This window comes from Narcine bancroftii, chromosome 5 (assembly GCF_036971445.1).
Source record: "Narcine bancroftii isolate sNarBan1 chromosome 5, sNarBan1.hap1, whole genome shotgun sequence".
NCBI lineage: Eukaryota > Metazoa > Chordata > Chondrichthyes > Torpediniformes > Narcinidae > Narcine > Narcine bancroftii.
In genome coordinates, this window is record NC_091473.1 from 102,519,442 (window position 1) to 102,534,109 (window position 14,668).

General features: G+C 39.1%; 1 protein-coding gene across 10 annotated transcripts in view; it reads left to right on the top strand.

The window, feature by feature from the left end:
* Nucleotides 1-14,668, top strand: part of patj (PATJ crumbs cell polarity complex component) — a 307,050-nt gene that overhangs the window by 62,217 nt on the left and 230,165 nt on the right. For all 10 annotated transcript variants that reach the window (XM_069938547.1, XM_069938545.1, XM_069938548.1 and 7 more), the window contains exon 12: nucleotides 279-371. In XM_069938547.1, coding sequence (XP_069794648.1) covers nucleotides 279-371 — 93 coding nt within the window. The remainder of the gene's footprint in view (nucleotides 1-278; nucleotides 372-14,668) is intronic.

Consider the following 14,668-nt stretch of genomic DNA (forward strand, 5'->3'; position numbering starts at 1 on the left):
TGAAATTGTATTTCTAATTACACCTGATTGTTTTAACTATTACTTTCAGAAAATATCAATGTATCATAAGACGTGACCGATATAATATTCCACCAAATGATGTTGTAGGTTGCAGACAACTCAAACAAAATGTATCTTGGTAAAATGTCACTCACCAGAGATGTCATACAAAAAAAATGTGAACATATTCATTAAGGATTATTTGAAATATTCTCACCATATTTAGAGATTCATAATGTGGAAGTAAAATTAATTCCATGTATATTCTTCTTTTGCAGTTGAAGTTGATAAAGTGACACATATGACAAATGCACTTAACACTGAAGAGGAAGAACGTGCACATGTAAAGAAGATGGGAAGCAAAGTTGATGGTATGTGCTGTTTAGTGGTCTGAGGGCAATATTGGGGAATACTAAGGAGTTTAGGAACACTCTTTCACACTTCTTTATAAGCAACAGCGCAGTTAACAATCCTGTGAAGCATATGCACACAAACCGCTAGAGTTAACTTCTTGAGGAAAGTAAAAACAAAAAGAAGCTACATTTTTATATAATTGCATAGCTCACATGTAAACTTTGCAGGGTTGTGGTCTTCATATGAAAAAGATATACAAGCACAAGAGGAAATGGAGAGGTCTGATAAGGAAACAAATGTAACACAAATCATGGGATTCCCTGGTCCACGACCACCCAAAATAGTGAAAGAGCAGTTGTGATGGCACTGAGAACCTTTAGTGCCCTCATTGAGAGTATGCAGAAGTTTAGTGTGGATAGCCGAAACAGCTCACCACTTCCCGAACTACTCTTCCAGTGCCCAATTTACTATCTTCTGTGGCAGAGTCAGCGAATCTTCATGTTGGACTCGTCAGTCATCTCAGAACCCACAGAATTGAATTGTAGCAAATCATCTGAGGATCTGCCTCGGGGAAAAAAAACAACAACTTTCCCTGCAGCCAGGGAATGTATAAAAAGCCCTCAGCCAAGAAGGGCGCAGATAGAATGTATCATTAAATGTCATGGTCAGGATTAGGAGAGAGTGATTTGGAGAATTTGAATACCAATTTTATTTTGATAAAATTGCTAACACTTTTAAGAGACTATATTTTTATTTCCAAATCTGGCTAATTTAAGATAAGTAATTACTGAATGAGGGACTGTAGTTTCACAGGCGTGACTGGGCAGCAATGTTGCACACTTTTCTGCAAAGGCATTAGTGGACCAATTTGACTGCTTTCATTACCATTTTATTTGCGACACCATAAATTAGCAGATTTATTTTGTCTTTATTTTACATTTTGCCATTCACTGTGACTTATGAATGGTCAAAATGCAAAACCACACCCAATAAAATAACTTGTCTTTTGATAATGTGTAGCAGGAAAAATTGCTGAACATTCTTCCTATCTGTCCATTGGGAGAATTGCAAAACTTTGAATGTAGATTTTCAACTGTTAAATAATTACATGATATCTGATTTATTTTATTCAGTTTTCTATGTATTATCTGCCTGAAAAATTGATTGCTACCCAGAGTCATCTGAATTCACCTGGGATTAGGAGTATTGTTATCAGCTCAAATATGACTTGTATTCTGTTGAGATTGGAAGATCTGAAAGCAAACTAATTGTAGTTGAAATACATAGAAATGAAAGGTTTTAATGCAGAAAGGCTGTTTCTTCTAGTTGAAGAAAGTCAAAACAAGAGGTTACAATCTTAAAGCTTGAGCTTGGCTGTTCAGGAGTGAAAACAGGAAACACTTTTACAAAAGCAAAATGGAAAATATAGTTCTCTTGAGAACTATATTGGGCTTGAGAAGCCCAATGAGTTGAACTGGGGCCTCTTAAATCTGGGCAAGCAGAGGAAATGTTCAGGATAAGACTAACATGTTTTTATTCAGCAGGAAGTATTAAACTATATCGATCAAAGGTGAGTGAATGTAGATGTTGATAAGTGATGATTGAATAGTGGAATAACCTTGATAGATTGAAATGCCAGCTCCTCTATTGCTCGGTATTTGAATAAATATTCCAGGATTTTTTAATTATGAAACTCTATTAAATCATTATTGGAATAAACCAATCTCTCTTATTTTATTTGGTTGCTTTAATACTCATTTTGTAAGTGATTAATACCAACAAGCAACAGTTTATATACAATGAATGTGAAAATCCAATTTCTCTTAATGGAGACTATATTTTTAAAGGTTAAATATGACCAAGCCCAATCTGGACTTCAGGAGACCATCTCTATTGCAAAAGAATGATGCAGCAGTTGATACAAACAGTGCAGGGCAGTGGTTCTCAACCACTGGGCCATGGCCCACTGGTGGGCCACAGCTGGTTTCCATGTGGGTCTTTAAAAATGTTAAATAAAATATTTAAAATTAGATAAAGATGTGTTTGTAACAGAGCTGACTTTGACAAAAATTTTGCTCATTCATTGCCACTAGTGGGCCGTGGCCTGTTAGGCCAGAAGCCATTTGGGCCTTTCACCAAAAAAGGTTGAGAATCACTGTAGGGAATACAAAGTAAACATGGGGCAGAAGGTCATACTGATATAATTAGATGGGGAAAATTACGAGATTGACCAAGTGGACCAAATTGGAAGAGAATGGTACTGTATTTCCTGCAGAAATGGATGCATTGCATACTTGAGTATGCAATCTGAGTGTAACAATTCATTTCAGCAGGGAGGAAGTACAATTGGAGGTCTGTCCACAAAATGAGACATTGAACTGGGGCCTCAAATCTGGGCAAGCAGAGGAAATTAATCTTACAGAGCTATGAGAAGAGAAAGGCAAATTCATAATTCTTGGAAAACTTTCTTCCCTGAGCCGATACATTTATAAAGGCATTTACTGGTTATTCAATGGTTTAGTTAATTTTTTGAGATTGTTTGATCATAAATGAACCTGCTGAAAGGAAGCTTTCAGATGTGAAAGGATAGAAGGACGTAGTTTCTTGCATGATTCTGAAGATGATACTCTGGATGCCGGAGAACTAGTCATAATGAGAGGCTGGAAGGCTGCTTTGAGACTGGTGTTAATTAATTAAAATGGCAGTGGTAGTGAGATGGGATGCAAAAAGAAGTAGTGATGCAGAGTTCTGTTGAAAACTAACGGGAGAACAAGCAATCAGAGACTCAATAAGAGAGAAGAGCATTGATGACTTTGACTTGGTGAAGTAGGGTGTGGAAAAATTACTGAATTCAAGCAATCACTTAAGGGAGAAGTATATACTTTTTGGTGGTGTTTGGGTGACCAAAGAAATGGCAAGGATTAGTTCAACTAATGTCCTAAATTTGCTAAACTTTCAGAGTGATTCATAATCTCATCAGGAGAAAAAGAATTATTCAGAAGGCCAGTTTCTATTTGAAATACATATTTATTTGTGTATAGATAGGTGCAAAAAGATGAAAGTTTGCTCTAACCATTTCCATATATCACTACTTTCATATAAACATTTATTTTGCCTCAAAAATTAATCATTAAATTTTGTATGTTAGCCCTAAACAGAATGAAATGACAAGGGAACAGCTATTTCTTTGATAGCTATCTTGTTGAAAATGTTTATTTCATGAGGATAAGGAAGGAAGAGAAAGAGAGAAACTGAGGTAAAGGGAAAGAGAGACCAAAGAGACTGGGTTGGGATACAGAGGGAGATGTATACCAAGGAAAAGGTTTAAAAAATTGAACATGAGTGAACCTGAAATGTGATTGGAGTATCAATTACAACAAAAATGTCTGGTGCTCTGAATCTGTGCATTCAAAAAAAATAAAAATCACTCAGCAAAGAAACTTAATATTTAAGATGCAGATCCAAGTTGAGGTCGTCATCAGGGAAACCAGTCATTTTGTGTCATCTAACCTTATCAAACTGTCTAACTTGCAACTAGGGCCTTATTATGGTCTTGTTAGAATCTGAATTGATATAGATGTCAAGATAGTATTATTTAAGCAGAATGATTTGGAACTGAAGGCTATATTAAAGCTCATTACATTCTGGATTAATTAAACAAGACAAGCTATTATACCCGCCAAATCTAAAAAAACAGTGTTCTTTTGAATTGTACAGAAATGTTGCTCAGATAACACATTGTCACTAATTATTTCCCTTGGGGGCAAACAATTTGAAATGTTTTTTTTAAAAATATATTCAGAGGATTTATAGGCTTGAACTTACTGCAGAAGGTTATTGTCAAGCAGCCACATTTTGTTAGATCCATTCTTGCCCTTATTGTATACCTTTACAAATTATTGAAGGTGTGAGCTAAGAACATTAAGGGAAAATAGCTGAATGAACATCTGGGCAGATAGAACATAATTGTACATGTCCTTTATCAATCACATTGAAGGATTATGAAACTAGCAGGACAAATACTGAGAAGGGAATGGAAATGAAATATAGAAAATCTGATTTAATGCATAAGGAAGGGAGCAAAGAAGGAAGACATAATAAAACAAGAATTTTTTTTTTAATCAGCAATTAAAACAGGGAAGAATGAGCCATCACATTTATTAATTTATAGTGCCAAGGAGATGAAATGGCATTCAGCACATGGTCTGGTTAAAATAATCTATTATACCAAATTCAGGCCTGATTACAGATGCTGAGTTTAAATTTTACCGAACCATGTTCCTCTACCACCTGAACATTAATTCCTTGAGGTGTTTTATTCATATTGATCATAAATGCAACAGTCAAGCCACTCACAATATTCCAATTGTGAAGCCAATACAAAGGAGTCATTTTAATAGTGCTTTTGAAGTGCTGGAACATATTGGATAACTTTGTGTTTAACTATGCATTTGCTCTTGTATAATTACTGTGCTTGCACACAAAATATTCAGGTAACTATCAATCTATAATTTTATAGATTTCAAAATACAAATAGTGCAGAGAAGGTTCACGAGAATGTTGACAGGATGTCAGGGTTTGAGTTACAGAGAAAGGTTGAGCAGCCTGGGGCTTTTTTCTCTGGAGCGTAGAAGATTGAGGGGGGATTTGATGAAGGTGTTCAAGATTTTAAAAGGGACAGAGAGAGTCAACATGGATAGGCTTTTTCAATTAAGAGTGGGGGATATTCAAACCAGAAGCCATGGTTTGAGATTGCAGGGGGAAAATTATAAGGGGAACTTGAGGGGAAATTTCTTCACGCAAAGGGTGGTTGGGATGTGGAATAAGCTTCCAGCAGAGGTGGTTAAAGCAAGGATGTTATTTACATTTAAGGAAAGACTGGATAATTACATGGAGGGGAGAGGATTGGAGGGGTATGGACCAGGTGCTGGTCAGTGGGATTAGGAGGGTGGGGATTTGTTCTGGCATGGACTAGTAGGGCCAAACTGGCCTATTCTGTGCTGTATATGGTTATATGGCTTTCTTCTTTCATCTCAACCAACATCTTGTGAAGGTGTATGGATTGCATGTCCAGTATCTGGGTGTTGAAGTCCTCAATGATGTTTTTTATATGATGGATCTTTGATGTCTTCTTTTTTCACTGGTATTGCTGTTTTATTTGCTGCATTTCCTGCATGTCTTGGGGGTTTGCATCCTCGTGGCTTCAATGGCTCTGACTGAATCTATAGAATTGGCCAGCTTCGAGCTATCCTTCCTTATAAGAGACTTTTGGACTTCAGGATGGGCATGCCCCCATATTGGTTGATCAGCTAATCTTTCCTCTTTATTCTTAAATCTGCATTTTGCCTCAACAATTTTAAGTCTAGCGAGGAAGTTATCAACAGTTTCATCAGGCTCTGGCATTAAGCCTTGAAATTCATAGTGTTTAATTCTATGATTAGACCTGGGTTCAAGGTGAGAAGCAAACTTTGCAAGTATCAGCTGTGGATCATTTTTCTCCACCTCTGTCAGCTCCCAGCTATGAGATAAGTCAAGGACTCTCTCCCCTGTCCAGACTGACCTTCTCCTCTGCTGTTGCATTTTTAAAGTAGTTTTTGAAAGCTAAATTGCACTTCTGCTGAAACTTTTAAATGACCCAACAATGTCTTCAACCTCCCAGTACATCACTGGGTGAACTGCTGTTGCTCCAGCCATTTTTTTTCCAATAATAGTTTTTTTTCTTCTTCCACTTATTATTTCAGTGACTTCTTCTTTAGTCTTGAAAAAAACACACAAATGCTGGAGAAACTCAGCAGGTCAAATAGTACCTTTATGTAGCAAAGTAAAGATGCATCACCAATGTTTGAAGCCTGAAACGTTGGTGATGTATCTTTGCTACATAAAGGCACTGTTTGACCTGCTGAGTTTCTCCAACATTTGTGTGTTTTTCCACTAAACCACAGTGTCAACAGAATCCAGTATTTTACCTCTATTCTTTATTCTTAATCCTTTATACTTCTGCCACCATATTATGTCTCTTGAGTTACTTGAGAGGCTTATTTAATAACTTAGAGATGCGAGATTTAATTATCAGAAAAGACTTTACGTACTCATGCCTTCCACTTTCTAAGGAAAAACTGTTCATATGCTGATCTACATATGCCACACAGTGGTGCACTGCAGTTACTACAGTAAGAAGGGTGTATTCTTAAGCAGTTACAAAATAGTTCACATTATCCCAGCTACAAAACAATTCCAATGCCATTAGTTTCAAGTTAATTATGGAGAAAGATATGTTTGTGATAGTGATTTATAAACCCTAGAAAGGACTGTAATTCTGACTTGTTTGTTGGATATGGGGTTTTTCAAATGGCTTCTGTGGCAGCCAGATCCATTTGTACCCCCTCCTTGTCGATTGTAAACCCCAAGTATGTTACTCTGGGCAGCATGATGACACACTTATCCCGTCATAATCGTACATTGCCCTGTTGTAGTCTGTTTAGGACCTTTTCAAGGTTTTGTAAGTGTTCCTTGTCGTTTCAGCCCGTGATGATAATATCATCAAAGTTACATCCCACTGCTATTCCCTGTAGTAATTTGTTCATTGTAGCTTGAAAAATCACAGGTGCTGCTGAGATTCTGTAGGGCAGGTGTTCTATGTACTGGTGAACAGTCCTAGGTAGGGATTGATTGTTACCTATTTTCTTGATTCTTTGTCCAACTCTATTTGTTGGTCTGCCTCTGACAAATCTAGTTTTGTAAACTTTTGCCCTGCATTTAGTGCTTGGAATACTTCTTCTGGTTTGGACATGGGGTGTTCTGGTACTTTTAGAGCCTGGTTGATGGTGACTTTGTAATCAATGCAAATGCGAATCTCATCATTTACTTTCCGTACAGGCATGATGGGCGCTGCCCAATCACTGTATTCTACTGGTTCTAATATGCCTTCATCTTTTAGTCTATTTAACTCAGCTTCAATTTTCTTTTTTTTTGCAAATGGAACCATTCTGACTTTGATCAACTTTGGTTCCACATTCTCTTTTAATTGCAGTTCGGCTTGTTGGAAGACCATGGCGTGGTCATTGAGAATCTGTTTGAGTTCTGGCTGGGTGTTGTCTTCATGGCTTATGTTCAGTTTTGAACTGATTTCCAGCCAGTCTTGGGGAAAGTGTTGCAGCCAGTTTCTTTCAAAAAGTGCTGGTTCCTGGGTATCTACGATGTGGAGGGATAGTATTTTTTGATTTTTGTTGCTTGTATTGTACCTTGTCCGTACATTTTTCAAACACTTTGATTTGTCTCCAGTAACAAAGCTCAGTATTACTTCAGTTGTTTTTACCGGAAAGTGTGGTAGCAAGCATTGCTTTAAATATAATGGCATTAGAGACACTGCAGCCCCCGTGTCGAGCTCCATTTTCAGAGGATAATTCTTTATTTTCAGCTGAATATAAATCTGACTTGTTTGTTGGATATGGGGTTTTGCAAATGGCTTCTGTGGCAGCCGGATCCATTTGTACCCTCTCCTTGTCGATTGTAAACCCCAAGTATGTTCTTTTCTCATTTATCTGTCGGATGTGTATGACTTCAGCTGTTGTTTTGTCGTCTTCAGATCTGTTGCTATGCTCGGTGTTAGGACTGCTCTCTCTCTCTCTCTCTGCCAGAGTTTTGACCTCGGCTGGGCAGTTATCATAATTTTGAGTCCACCTGCATTTTACTGTTTCTTTAATTGGACATCTCGCTTTGATATGTCCCTTTTTGTTGCAACGGTGGCATTTGGAATTTTTAAAGAAACAGTTTTCTCGGCGATGGTTGTACTTCCCACAACAGAAAACCTCCTGACCAGAAGGTCTTGTTGGCCCACATCCAAATTTTTATCTGCCATTTCTGAGCTGCAGGCAGTTCTATAAGTGACCTTGATAATTACTTCGTCATCCATTGCCAGTAATTTCTGCTTTGCTTGGTGATCTGCCAACCTTATCACCAATCTGTCTCGAAGTGCTTGGGTCAGAAATTGCTCGAAATGGAAGTGCTTGGACAGTTTACACAATGCTGCCAGGTATTCACTTACTGCCTCCCCGGCATTTTTTTCCTTTCATAAAATCATTGCCTTTCTGGGGCTTAAGTGGTTCCCCAGCACTGTGCATAACTCAATGTATCGTCTTCGTCCTTGGGGAAAGCAAAGTTCTGAGGAGATCAAATGTTTTGCTGCCCATTATAGGGCACGTTTTTGGTTTACCAGGGCTTCAATAATATTATAGTCTATGCAGTAGTGATTAAACCGTTCGACATAATTACCCTAACTTTCATCTACTTCGTTAAATTCTCCCTCTTAGGGCGCTTTCTCTTTAATCTTTCGGTGGGAACTCGTGGAGCTCATTAGATAATCACATTTAACCTTTATCCTTTTGGTTCCTCACCCCAGTTGGTGCATGGAACATGTGTAGGGTTCATTTCATTCCTCATCGCCACTGTTGTGTGTGCACTTACAGAATTAGGACTTGGAGACATGGTGCTTTTCTCATTCTTTAATACCATCAGACTAACATGGCTGCAGACATAGATATATAGAGGGGTGACATCATGACGTGGGTGTCATGATGTACAGCAGGGCGGGCTTATACTCAACAGCACCTTCTATTGCTTCATTGTGCAAATAGTGCTGCAAATTTACTATTCTTTGGGAGACCCAATGCCTCTTTAACTATTCCCTTGAGTCTTGAGCCTTTGTCTCTCAGGAGGTTCTGAGTGATGTACCTGCCTATCAAAACAACCTCCCTGCTTTTATTTTATAAATTCCTTTCATAACTCTATACATTGTTGCAAAATCACCCCTTATCCTTCAATGAGTACAATCCTGGGCTACCATTCTGGAATCAACATGGTGAATCTCCTCTGCAGCTCCTCAATTCCAGTAGGAGACCACAAATAAACATAGTCCTGTAGCCACTGAAAATGCAGTGGTGGCTGATGAACACGAAATAATGATACACACAATTGCTGGTAAATCAGAACTTGTCTATTCATGTCAAGAATGCATTCTTTTAAAACACTGAACCATGCTCGCCACGTCATGATGTTATGATGTCCCGTGCTGTTTGCTAGACTTTCTGGGAGTTGTAGTCTATCTATAGCATCGCTACACGCCCCTCTCCCACCCCCCCCCCCCCCCCCCCAAGAACAGGCTCTATCATCTGGTAGTTTTTTGGGAAGTCAACCCCTGCATTGGACTGCTGGCTGTTGAATAGGGGCAGTTTTGTCAACATGGGCAGGTTTGAGCCTGTGAATGACAGAGGCTGCCCAGCAATGTCCAAGATATTGTTTATCTTATCACCCTGTATGATCCCTTGTATGGGGCCTGCAAGGGCTGTACATGTGCTCCTCCACGTACTAATGCATATTCACAGTCCTTCAGTTCATGTGGTACAAAAGAAATATGTTTGCCATGTGATGATGGTGGTACAGGGGATACTTTGCCTACAGTATCCCTTAGTCTACTCAGCAGCTCTTTGGGATCTTTATCTTTACTAGATCCATGTGGAACAAATTTCCCTGGGATCACCAAAGGTGTATTGTATATAAGCTCCACAGATGAAGTGTGAAGATCCTCTTTTGGAGTTGTCCTATAGCTGAACAACACCCATGGTAATTTGTCTTCCCAGATGGGACTGTCCAAATGGGCTGATTTAAGGTGATGATGGAATCATTCAATCATCCCGTCGGACTGTGGGTGATAGGAGCTTATATGTTGAAGCCGAGAGCTGAGCAGCCAAGATAAGGCCATCCTTAATGAAGATACAAACAGGTCCTCTGTCAGAAGTGATGCATGCTGGTAGGCCAGAGTGAGCCACCTAGAAATGAAGGAATGCTCGTGCACAAGAATCCATAGAAGCATCTGCCATGGAGACTGCCTCAGGCCATCTCGTAAACTTATTAATCTCCATGAAGAGATAGCAGTAGCCTCGTGAAGCTGGACACGGTCGAATCAGCAAGTTACTGGTGGGAAGGGTTGTAGTGGTCCTTTCATATGCCGATGGGTTTTAACTTTTTGACAAGCTACACAAGATCTGGCCATTGGCCGGATGTCAGGCATAGCATGTCATCCATTAGTTCGGATGGGGTGCGGTCACCCAACTCCTCCATATATTACAGTCTAGCAGCCCTCTCTCTGCAGGACATGGTGTAAATTTGCAGCAGGAGTGCTTTTAGAGTGTCATACTTGTGCTCTGCAGGCTGTGGTAGATCACACAGGACGTCATTGACTCACTTGGCAGTGGCTTGGTCCAAGGCATTGATGAGGTGATAATAGCGAGTCGCGTCCACCTTGATCATCCTGAGGTGAAATTGTGCCTCAGCCTGTCAAAACTACAGTTCTGGTTCTGCCAGAAGGGTAGTCGCTTAACAGTAACAGCTGCAGTATCCATATGGTCCAAAAGTTCATTTTGGGGCCTTTGGGGTCACCAATTCTAGCCACTGATAATGCAGTGGTGGCTGATGAACGTGAAATAATAATGAGTATAATCCTGGGCTACTTGATCTCTCATAGGCTATCCCCATCAATTCTGGAATCAACATGGTGAATCTCCTCTGCAGCTCTTCAATTCCAGTATATCCTTTCTCAAGTAAGATGACAAATAAAGATAGTATTTCTTTTAAAACACTGAAACGTGCGCGCCACGCCATGATGTTTTGACTTCCCGTTCACTAGATTTCTGGGAGTTGTAGTCTATCTATGCTGCCACTACAGTACTCAGGTGTACCGTAACAGTAGCAGTAGAACCTCCCTGCTTGTCATAATTCAGATGTGTTATGGGCCCAGAGGACCTCAAAACCCAACAGCAATAGAAATTCACCAAGACAAATAGTTACTTAAAAGTTGCTTTTAATTATCTTTAAACATAAAAATAGGATCAAACTTTAATTTGTTATATTAACTTAACCTAACTCAAACCCCTCCTAATTCTAAGCACACGTGTATGTAATGGGTGTGTAAATTAAGAAAAGTTATTTTATTCACAGTCCAATCTCACGTTTCCCTCCTCCAAGTTCACTGGTTGCAGGCATTTTTTATACTGTGCACAGAATTTAACATTTATGAATCTTCACTAGACTTTGGTGCTTGAAAGGTAAATGTTTACCACTCAGAAAGGTTCTTGTTGGTTTTCAGGGAGATATTTGTTGCTCATTGGATACCCACAACTGATTCTTTCCAATCAGCCACTTTAGTGTCTTGCTGAAGAAACTTGCCCCATCAGGGTTTTCCAGATGATAACCTCGTTCTTTCAGGTCACTACAGAGTTCCTTTTCTGTTTCTCTTATCTCAGGCAAAACATTATATGGACCACAAGGGCTTTAAACACGCTGAACTCAAACCTACAACCTGTCTTCAAAATGAGGTTTCAAACACGCTTCCAAAAGCCACTACAAAAAAACAGCAGTCTCTAGCTCTCTTTCTCTCTCTCTCTCTCTCTCTCTCTTTCTCTCTATCACACTTAGAGAAAAAAACCTGTTTGACTCTCTCTGCTTGGAAAACCACATGACCTTCCTAAAACAGCAAACTTCACCAAAACAGCTTGCTTACTCCCAAAATCAATTCAAGAGAGATTTTATTAGTTTCCTGAGATGGACCCTTCCATTTGCACCTTGTTGTGAAAATCTCCAGCACAGGAGTCTTTGCAGACTTGTAGGCACCACCTTATGCATCACTCTTGCATTTTAAAATGAGATCTGTTTTGAAGTGTTTGTCTCTATTTGTGACCGAATTAAAAACCACACAATCTATCACCTCCAAAAAACATAACGTAATCTGTCACAAATGCTCAATTTCTAGAGTTCCTTCTTCATTAATAACAAAAATAACCACCAAATTTATCAAACTCAATTTCTCTTTCATAAATCCACTGACTGCTTGATTATCTTCTTAACTGTCCTGTTATTACTTTCATAATAATACCTCTAGTATTTTCCAATGACAGATGTAGGACTAACTGGCCTATAGTGTCCTGATTTTTGTTTCCCTTCCTCCTTTAAGAGGGGGCTCCAAAAAATTAAACTAAACAAGTTTAAGAGAATTTCTCCATTGTCTGAACAGTTTTGCATTAAAGACCATTTTTTTATTACAGGTACACAATCTTTATCTGGAACCCTTGGAGGACAGTGTGCTCCGAATTTTGGATTTTTCCAGATTTCGGAAAGACAGATTTAAGCCTACCCGAATTGTGCTGCTGTATCCACTCCCACCCCCTCCCATGGCGCTGCCGGTCTACCTCCTCCACCTCGCCCACCTGACTCGTGCTTCTGGTCTCCTGCCTGCCCGACTCGCACTGCTGGTCTCTCTCCCCCCCCCAGCCGGCCCGACTCGCGCTGCCAGTCTCCCGCCTGCCGGTCTCTCGCCCGCCCACCTCGTTCTGCCAGTCTCTCGCCCACCCGCCTCGCACTGCCAGTCTCTCGCCCGCCCGTTTCACGCTGCTGTGTCTCTCCCCACTTGCCAGATTTTGGAGCTTTCTGGATTTTAGATCTCCGGATAAAGGATTGTATACCTGTACTAGGTTTATTCCTTTTAGACTTGATACTTATTTTGCTTTGTTTGTCTTTGTGGTTCGATCTCCCATCTGTTTACTTTTTCTCATCATGCAAACTATGAAGCTGTGTTAGTAATTATAGGCAGTGCAAGGGTACTTTCATAGAAATCTGTTTTCACTATGCTTCATGCTTCTTATTTCCATCCTCCCTAAGTATTATTAATGCTCTCTATTTAAAAGCGCACATTTACATTGTTCAAAGATTAAGAAAATCAGTGACTCCCCTTTACAAAATTACATAAATAATTCTTCATGTCTTCTAAATTCTCATTGTTCAGTCAAAAAATGTTTTCTATATTCATTATTTAATTTTTAAAAACTTTCTTAAATTTGTGACATCTCATTTTAGAATTGTGCAGAAGTGAAAATTGATAAATCCAAGCCATCTTACTGAACAGTCCTTTTTTTAAAAAATAGGCCTGTTGATCGCTTCAGTTATCCTTTCTCCAAAATAGAAACAAAGAATGAAAGACTTATTCATCGACTAGTTAAAATTTAACATGTATAAACACTGAACTATGATTCATCAACTGATTGAGCCCCTGAATATTTCATATGAAAATATATAGGAAGTTATTTTTAAATTGAACAGCAAAATACGTCAAAACACAGAAATACTGGAGGAACTAGCCAGTCTTGCAGTGTAGAGAAGAGGTGTTTTGAGGAAGGGCTCAGGCCCATATTGTTGGTAACATATCTTTACCTCCTATGGATACTGCAAAACTGGCTGAGTTTCTCCAGCATTTCTCTGTTTTGACTTCAATCACAGCATCTGCAGACTTTTGTGTCTCCTCTCAGCAATCAACATGCTTGAAAAAGGAAGAAAATGGGTGTTAGTATGGAGTTGATTGCAGGAGTCAAGTATGGTGGTTTGAAAGGCATGCATAAGACCTTTAGCCACCAAGTTGCTGTGATGGGTAAGGTCAGCTGATATTACAGGACTTGAGACCAAAGATGCATGACTTTCCTTCAGTTGATGTTTTGAAATTGTGGCTTGAAATGATCTATGCAAAAGATTATTAAAGGAAAAATAAGCTGGATAATTTCCTCCCATAAATGCCTACTGATCCATAGAATCATACAACATTATAGCACAGAAACAGGCCCTTTGGCCCTTCTAGTCTGTCCTGAACTATCATTCTGCTTAGTTCCATTGACCAGCACCTAGACCATATCCCTCCATAGCCCACCCGTCCATGAACTTAGACAAATTTTTCTTAAATATTAACATCGTCCTCATTCACCATTTCAGCTGGCAGCTTGTTCCACACTCCCATTACCCTGTGTGAAGAAGTTCCCTGAAATGTTTCTCTTAAACTTTTCCCCTTTCATCCTTAACATATTCTATCTCCCATATTTTATTCATTGTAAAGTTTTCAGTAAGGGAACCAATTTATTTGCATTTGCATTTACATTCTGAAAAGTGGTTCCATGAAACTGAATAAAACAGGAGATAAGTCAACACAGTGCCCTAGAAAAAGAATTAATAACATGAGCTGTTTTGTGTTTGTTTGTAGATCAATAGATTCTTATTACTCGATAAATCAATAGTGACAGTCAGTTTAAAATAAAGGGTCTACAAACTTTGTAAAGAATCCAGAATGTTCCATGCTAAAGATCAACATAATGATATTTCAACATGATTAGGCCGAAGTTAACAATGTTTGACTGGAGGCAAATGTTAGAAAGTAACACCATGACTGCCAAATGGGGGCATTTAAGAGTGTGAAGGTCCAGGAGATTAACATGTTCCAAGTCGG